Source organism: Fundulus heteroclitus, chromosome 9, assembly GCF_011125445.2.
Source record: "Fundulus heteroclitus isolate FHET01 chromosome 9, MU-UCD_Fhet_4.1, whole genome shotgun sequence".
Classification (NCBI taxonomy): domain Eukaryota; kingdom Metazoa; phylum Chordata; class Actinopteri; order Cyprinodontiformes; family Fundulidae; genus Fundulus; species Fundulus heteroclitus.
Window position 1 is genome coordinate 5,781,149 of NC_046369.1, and position 9,173 is coordinate 5,790,321.

Below are 9,173 nucleotides of genomic sequence, written 5' to 3' on the forward strand. Positions count from 1 at the left end.
TAGGCCCAATTCACAACGACTGTCATGTCAAGATGTACTTTACAAGGCAAGCAGGACCAGGTCAAATGAATCCAGTTAATTCCAACTCTGATCAGTCAAATTCAGATGCAGTTACTTGTAGTCCAATCCAAATTATACTATAATACAGCCTAATGTTTGATTGCTTTAATCCAAATGGTAAGAAGTTACCTAAGGAAGTCCAGACTATTTAGTCTTTCTAAGTGCAGCAGTCCCTCATTTAGATGAAATGAAGCATATGATGACAAACATAACTCTCTACAGTAAAAAAACAAAAAAAACAAACAAAAACAAACCAGGAGCCATTCAAGTAAGAGACACAGCTAAAAAAAAAAAAAAAAAAAAAAAAAACCAGAAACAATGGGCAGGAGTATTTTTTTATAGAAACACAAAGAAAGAGAATATACAAAGACAAGGCAGCAATACCCTTATTTATGAGACGGGGTATTGCTGTTCCAACTTAGAGGAAATAGTGAGCACAGAGGAGCCGAACCAGTAGTACTTTCTAAGTGGCAGTAAAATTAAGAGTACACACAGTAAATGCTCCGCCAACGATTCCATCCATCAGATAAAAGCAACTTAAGACAGAAGGGGTACTTTCTAAGCATAGAAAGGAAACAGTAATGTCTCTGGTAGTTGAACCTAGACTTAAAGGTAGGAGCAACGAAGACAAGTTTCTAAAAATAAAAAAAACAGAACCCATATAAATGAAGTTATAGTGACTGAAAAAATTGCACTGAAATGTAAACTATTGACAATTTAAAACTATAAGTGGCTGTTTTTTTTTTTTTTTTGTTTTTTTTTTTTCTGCCAGGCATGTAAACAGGCCACAGTGCGTATGATTAAATGAGTGTGCAAAATTTCAAAGCAGTATTGAAATCAAGGATTACGTTTTGTGTTATTTCCATGTGATAAAGAACATATTTTCTGAACTCGTCAGACTCTCCATATTCCAGCTCCAGCACAAGGATGTCCAGGTGAATCAGGTGCCACCAAAAAAAAAAAAGCAGAATCCTACATGGACAGCGTGGATATGTGTGTCTGTTGAGGAAAAAATAAAAAAAAGTGATGTCTTTTTTTTTTTTTCATTTTCCATTTCTAAGGAGCGTGTAAATTTATATGGATGAATGTGTAGTTTACACATGTACAGCTTGTGTGTTAGACATTCTAAATCTTAGGTGTCACACTCCCTCCCCGACTTCACACCAGGTGCAGGGGTGCTAGATTTATACCCAGTAGCCCTTGCCCACCCTTGTGGAATGCCATGCATCTTCAAACAGGTACTTCACTTTGAAATCTCATCTCGGCGTGATCTCCAGGCGGCTAAATATACCCAGCTCTCTCGGATCCTGCAGCCGTCGGAGCGTAAATACTGCCTGCGCTGCATCAGACTGCATTCAGAGTCTTAAGTCTGTCCGTGCAACTGTCCACTTGTCTCCACCCGTCTCCTGCAACGCCCTCTGACTCCACCCCCCGCCCCCCCCCCAAACACAAGCTCCTGGAGAAGTGCTGAGGCACTGCATGCCTAACACATCTCCTCTGGGCTGAAGCCAGACAAATGTCATGATGCTGTGATTAATCAGCACCACACGAGACAGCTTTAAGGGCGTTCTACCCCGTGAACATGACCTACAGCACAGGGGTCAAGGGTTCCTCACCTTTTTTTCCCTCTCTGGTTAAAAATGTGCTTTGTGGCATAACCAGAGCTCAATATCTGGATCATTTTACACCAACAACAAAAAAAACAACAACAACTGTGTATGGTGTCGGGGGGCTGGGGTGGGGGGACTGTTTATGCTTTAACTCTAAATAATTATGGAAGGGAGCAAGGGAAAACTGACTGGTCATATAATTTTTCATTATGGGCGCTGTCCATAGTTGATCAGCTGTTTGAAGAGCATTGTGATTAAAAAAATTAACATTTTAAATATAGCAGAGGTAAGAGAAAATGTCAATAAAATGAACCTTTTATGACTAGCTAAAACAAGAACAATAAATAAATGCATATGTAAGCAATTAATAGCACACTTATGTTACATGCAGTATGAATGAAGCACCCATGACTTTATGATGAAAACTGTGATGCACCAACCAATATTTTTCTTCATGACTACATTTACTTTCTTTTATTTGCTTATTTCTTTGTTTAATTATGGTCACATATTATGTCTTTATCTCTTCTTACTGATTTATTTAGAGGAGGGCCTTTTTTAACCTGGTGCAACAAAACGTTATTGGATTATTACAATAAAAATTATAGGGCTCTTGGAATTCTTAGACTTTGTCTAAATCGAGTGATTTATTTGACGTCGTTCTTTATATCAGCTGGTTTGTCAGTTTGGTTTAGTTTATTGTTTATTCGTCAGGGACAATGTGCACAAACATTATTCTCCCAATGAGGAGAGATGGTTTGAACCAGACTTAGTTAATACTACTTTCCATCTGCAGTACCTGGGCAAGCACGCACAATAAAACACTTGAGAAATATTTAAACTATTCACAATATAAATTACCATTAACTCATAAATAAAAAATACTTTGCTATTAATTTACAATACTAATAAGGTTAATTTGCCTATATTGATCAATATCAAAAATATAGGTACAGATGTATCAACAGTAAGTAATAAGAAGTAAAAAGTGAACACATTATCAGTTATGTGTTCGTAAAATTGTCCAATAAAACAAACTGAATTTTCCAAAACGTAAATACAGTATACATTATATATATATACAAGGTATATGCATACTTCTTATGTACATATATAAATTAGTAACATAACCCACCACCTTTGTGGTTAAGACATAGATCTTTCGAAGGTGTTTGAAAAGCCGTAGTTAAAAGGGATAATTATACAGCTTAAGAGGCTTTAAATATAGATTCCTAGAAAGTTTTAGGTTTAAAAAGCAGATTGGTTGGCGCTTGGCTGCAGCAGTAAGTGCAATGTGACTTTTATTGGCTTCCACAAACTACAAAAAGTCAAACAAAGGAAGTTCTCCAAACTGAATGCCATTAATACAAGTAATTTGATGGTATTGCTCTACGTTATCTTGTAAAAAAAAAGGAAAAGAAAAGGACTTCTATATTTAATATATGGGTTTGCCTCAGGATCTCCCCATGTTACGGCAGCCGGTGGCTTCCTGTGGTAGAGGCCCAAAGCAAAGCTTCACACCTACCGTTGGCTAACCTCGCCAGGCTGTGACAACAAGAAGGGCACTTGGAGTTAACATTTAGATAACGGATGTGTGTACCGCTTTCGATTTCCATTCCAGGTGACAGAGGATCTTTGGGAACGCATTATGGGCTGTGTGTGTGAGGGGAGGCTGTGCAATCCCATGTTTCCTGCATCTCAGGGGCGATGCAGAGGAACGTCGAAATTCCTCATTCGGCTGTTTTCTGAGGCATGGCCAGCCCTCTGTCAGCTTTTACTAACCGGATGCATCCGAAGCAGGCGCCGAGGCTGAAGGCGGGGGATATTGCCTGCTGTGTAGCTGTCGACTTGTTTCTTATTGCATGCCGGTGTTGAGCGGGGCGGCGAGCGCCTTGTGTTGTGTGTGTGACTGCCGGTGTTTGAGGTTAGGAGGTTGTCAGCCTGTCTTTGTGTCTGAAGAGCGTGCGGCGGGACATGCTATGAATTTAGGGGGGTGGACCATCCTCCACAGACACCTCTGGACTCGTCTCACCTGAATTTTGCGTCGTACCCTGCATCAGTCTCTGCCATGTTGTGGGAAGCAAGCATTTCCCTGTTATTATTCCTTAACATACACCTGGTTAATGGCACACAGAGGCATGTGTGTGGGGTGGATGGGGGGGGGGGGGGGGGGGGGGGATTATGTGTTGGGGACAGACAACCATAAATCTAGAGGAAAATGATGTGCGCTTCTGAAGTGAGTTTTTTTTTTTCCAACCAGGTTTTATTCAGTTTTTTTTTTTTTGTGCGTGCATATGGCAGCGTGTGTCTGTGAGCGTGTGATCGCTTCCATCCTGTGAAATTTGTGACTTTGTGTGCTACTTTTGCAATCTCATCTCCCTCCAAAACTCCTGCAGGCCCCGTGCTTCATTACTGCGCAGTTGCAATAAAACCCACAGTAATTAAAGGGGATCTGGTTGTAATTGCCTCAGTGAATCAACCTAATCAGCACCTGTGCTCACAGTCATCGTAATAGTCCAATCTAACCTTTTAATACCTCAGAAATTAGAACTGTAAAAAATTATACACGTGATAATCATTCCGTATTTTGAAACTCTTGAGTGGACAATGAGTCGACTATTGGCCAAGACAAATATTAAAGCTTCAGCCTGCTGCCTGAGCATGTCTGTGCACGTCAAATCCAAGAATCATGGCTTGAACGAAGGATGTGTGAAGGATTTAAGTTTTTTTGTGTGTGTTATGGGAGCATAATGGAAAAAAAGGGTGCGAAAAATTACATTAGAAACAAGAAATACAGCGAATGAATAAAAGTTAATTGAAGTATCGTATAAAACAAAGAAACAATAAAATAAGAATTAAACAAAAATAATAATCTTTAACATTTATGGGAAATAAACAGTAGCGTTTCCAGTCCTGTTTGAAACGTGTCATCGGTGTCTGCACACCTCGCATTTTCAGAAAGCTTGTCCAACAGCTGAGGACCATAGGAACTACTTTCTGTCTCCCTTTGTTTAGTTCTAGGCCTGGGAACACTGAGGAAACCGGTGTCAGATGACCTGAGGGGTCTGGATGCTGCATTCCTGAAAAGCATCTATGTAATATCTACAAGCCCAAGACAATTTAGTGCCTTTATGAACAATAGCACTTTTTTTTTTAATAAAGATGTAGTGATTTTTAAAGGAAGGTTAAATGTCCTCCATTTTCCTGTTGTTGTCAGGACTTAAATACCTTAATCTAACCTACTGAAAGAAAAGTGTGGTTTATCAGTTAACCTTTTATATTAGCAGTGTTTTCAATATGGTTGTAGTCCTTTTTATCAATAGACTTTATGTGGTTGTTAAAATGTAAGCTTTTCTCGGATGCTGTGTTGTTTTTTTTAGTCTCATTGAGTGTAGCTGAGTTATTAGTTACAACGTTGCATTCCTGGGACCAGAAACAAAAACCTGTGGCTTTTGTTGCATTAAGTTCAAAGAAACCTGACCAACCCACTGATTGATACTATTAAGAAAGCTAATTGGTGACTGGGGGATTTGTGTTGGCACAGAAACATACGACTGTGTCCCATTAGCGTACAATACAGGTGTTAAGACATGCTGTAATACCTCATAACCTGATCTTGGGGCTTGTAAGTAATGAATGAAAGAATATTTACTGTAGGATCCCCTCACAGGAACTCTGTTTGTTTGTTTGCCCAGACTTATAGTTGTAAAATGACACAAAGTAGGCTCAGTTTGTCAAGGAAGATACCGGACAGTAACAGATAATTCTACACACCCTTACAAACTATCTATATCTTATGATTAACTGTGCCAATAATACAAAGATATTGATAATAGAAGAGTCCCAAACATTGCCATATTGTGGTTTTAAAATACTGAGAATTAATTCCTATAATTAGTCCAGTTTTTCCCAATAGGAGCTTTAAGTGACCTATTTCAGGGCAGTTTAACATCAACAGGCCTTACTGTCTGCTTTTTACTGATGTAAAGAAGATCTGGAGGATAGAGGGGAATGGAGCCAAACATTTGAGAATTTAGAAGCAAGAAAGAAATTAAAAAACAATGTACCATTCTCAGAGTTCAGCAGCTTATCTAGTATCCGATTGATGGTAGATGGTGCATTGGCTTTTGTTTTAAGTTTTGTATAAACACTCAACAGGTCTTAATGTTGTTTCAGCAACATGAACATATGACCCCTGCTAACACTATGGGTCATATTTAAAGGAATCATGGCATACATTAATATACTGGCTGTGTAAATTGTAAAAAGTCATGTTTTAACCAACTTTTAACATGTTTCTTAAACTTCAAATTTTGATCTAGAATGAGGTTAAGAAATTCAAAGTCATCAGTGTCAGTTTATTCACTTTTGATAAAAATATCAACATTGGAAGGCTGCACCATTTAGAGTAATTCATCCTTTTTGTCGTATTCACATTTAAACACAGACATGACTGATTCTGTCTGATTCTCTCAAACCTATATTAGCTTGAGGACCGGCTGCTAACGCATGATTTAGAACGACTTCTGCTGTCTTTTGACCACTTCTCGGAAATAGATCCAGAAATTGATCCCGTCAAAGAGCTCTAAATCCCATCCCCACTTTTCATGTGGCAGCTTGAATTTACAGCGCCATCCACCAAGAGCAGATCTATTGAAAATGAATTAAAATATAACAAAATGTAGTTTGTTAAAGTAATTGAATTAGATACAACACTGGTAAATTTAAATGGAGTCACTTGTCCTTTTATTTCAGTGATAGGTAAATTTTTAAAATGTACCTATCACTGATGGTCCAGGTTACCTTTTGGTCCCACCTGCCGAGAGTGCCTTCTTCGACATGTTCGTCGCGTCTTGAACCGATGCGGTTTGTTGCGAAATGTAGCTGCATAAAGACCAGAAAAAAAAAAAAAAAACAAGCAAGAATGTCAGTGTTTAAGCAAAGCAACTATGTAGCCTCACTTCCATGGTGTTATTTGAAATAAATGAGAGGTAAAAGTATTAGAATAGTGTTGCCCAACTACCCAGATGTGAAACAGCCTGTATACACAGTTCAACAAGGAGAAGGGATAAAAATCAGGGATAACGACGCAGCTAAAATCATGAATAAATTAGCACGCCCATTACTCTCACACCACTGGGCCCATGGCCCCATTGAAATATAGGTCTTTTCAACACATATACCTAATATACTAAAAAAGAACATTTAAAATGATTCAGTGGCTTGTGTGAACACATTAATTTTCAGTACTAAAAATATATTTTTAAGCAGGTTTTGAGCCCTTCTTCTTCCTCGTGCGGACTGCATAATGGATTCCCGTGTAATCCATTACGGCTGCTGAGGAAGCGGGAGATAAAGAGTCGGCGGCGGCACCCACCCGGGGTTGTTCTTCTTTAAATGAAGTTTTAATAAAGAACGACGGAGAGGCCGAACAAGGTCAATTATCAGACTTCGCCCACCCGCCGAAGCCCTCCTCAGATCGCCGTGCTTAGCGCGCCATAATACCTGTCCGTCATAGCCTGCTGATCTACATGTAAAAATGTCAGACGAGCAGACGAAGGCTGAACCTATCTATCCAAAAAACCTCTGTCAGGGCGCGTTTACTGTTGACTATTTTTCGTCCTGACTGGCACCTAAGGTCGCCGCTCTCGCAGACTGGCAAATCAGGAGAGCTGACTGTGGTCGACGCTCATTTGTCAGCAGCCTCGTTGAGGGGGGATATCTCTTTATGCATCAAGAATACGTTAAAAGTCACTGGGGGCAGAAATGGAGATATTAATTTTGTGTGCCTGGGTGCTCATTCAGCGTTGAGAGTCGAAACCCCCCCATCACCCCCCCCCACCCCTCTCAAGCTGTGAGGTGGATTTAATGTACACGGTGCTTATGAATACACTTACGTATTCATTTGAGCAATAATCGCCGGGCAGGGTCCCACACAGAAAAACAAACTGCCTAGCTTCCGGCAGCCATTTTAATTAAATGCCATGGATTGTCAAATTTATTGATCTCGCTCCCCTTCCCTGACACAACCCTGAAGGATGTCTCGTGCCATTTCCATATCTTTAGTGGGTTTTCCTGCTTAATGCGAGATGAGGGATGAAAGGAGATGGAGGTCTGCTCGGCTAAATTAGGCCTGGGCGCGCACAGCTTGCAGCGAAGGGAGGGAGGCGAGGTGAAAATGGATGTAGATAGGCTAAAGTGGGGTTGCACATGTCCTGAGGCGATAGCCTGCGAGCTTGCAGCGAGGCCTCGCTCCCGCTCTCTCTCTCTCTCGGAGCAGATCTGTGTGCAGATGGGTGTCTGACAGGCCTACAGCTGTTCTCCTAATTGTTCATTAAGTGTTCTATTGATTCCCTTATTTCAAATACATGTGTCTTTCAGCCGCTGCTCTCCACGCGATGTGGCAGAGGCGCGTTCGCCGCGCACACACGTCCGCACAGGCCCCGCCGACGCACGCGCAATCCTGGCTCGGCCAAGATGACAGGGCTGGCTGATGCCGAAAATGCGAACTGCCACTTCTAATCCAGGATTCCTCTCTCAGCGGGGTCCGGCAGGGCCTGGGAAGCAGAACCTCATTCGACGTACCGGGCTTTTATTTTCCAAACTTTTAGCATCAATCAATTAAAGTGCTGGCAGCAGCGTAGAAAAAATGTTTAATTCCTTGTTAAGCGGCGGCAGCCTCAGATTGCACCTGGCTGATAAGGGAGTTTCCGTGAGTCTATTAGGTCCTGGTACTCTTGCCTGATTACTCTGCGAGAGTGCGAGCTTTGTTTAGGCAGAAAAATGATCGAGCTGGAAGAGGGAGAGAGGAGATGAGAAGAGAAGAGAAGAGAAGAGAGGTTACAAGAGGAGGCGATAGGAGTCAGGAAGTTAGAGAAGAAAAAGGCTGCGGAAAAGATTAGAAAGTCAGCAACACCTTCACGTTTGAGCAAGTTTTAGCAGCTGTGGCACTCTTCGCCTCTCAAACCGATTCTCGTCTAATCTGCTTGCGGCGTTGCTAAAAACTGAAAGCTATGCTGAAGCAAGTGTGTTGGCATAAATCCTATTAGCACCAAGAGTATTATCAAATAGATTTTGCAGAGCCATATATTTGTCCAGTGTCTGGTTAGAATGCATGGAAGCATCTTATCTGATTATCAACCTTTCAATTAGATACGCAGAACTTAAAAGCCCTTTCATATGCTCATAATTGGTATGAATGACGTATTCATTTGTGGACTTAAAGGATTTGTTTAAACCATTGTTTTTTCATGTGGAATAATAAAACAACAAACATCCATCCATTGCATACCTGCTTATCTTGACTGGGTCACAAACGGACTGGTGCATATCTCCAGTTGCCTTTGGGCAAGAGGCTGGGTAGCCTGGGCAGGTCGCCAGACCACCACAGGGCAACACAGGTCAGGATTTGAACCTGGGACCTTTGTGCTGCAAGGAAACACACAACAGCAAGCAGCTGGGTTGAATTTGAAACTCAGGAATTGAGTGCCAACGCCTGAATGT

General features: G+C 41.0%; 1 protein-coding gene across 1 annotated transcript in view; it reads left to right on the forward strand.

The window, feature by feature from the left end:
- Positions 1 to 8,885, forward strand: part of atg4c (autophagy related 4C, cysteine peptidase) — a 30,796-nt gene extending 21,911 nt beyond the window's left edge. Inside the window, exon 10 of the mRNA XM_036140900.1 lies at positions 8,052 to 8,885. Coding sequence (XP_035996793.1) covers positions 8,052 to 8,192 — 141 coding nt within the window. The 3' untranslated portion in view covers positions 8,193 to 8,885. The remainder of the gene's footprint in view (positions 1 to 8,051) is intronic.
- Positions 8,886 to 9,173: the final 288 nt, after the last annotated feature.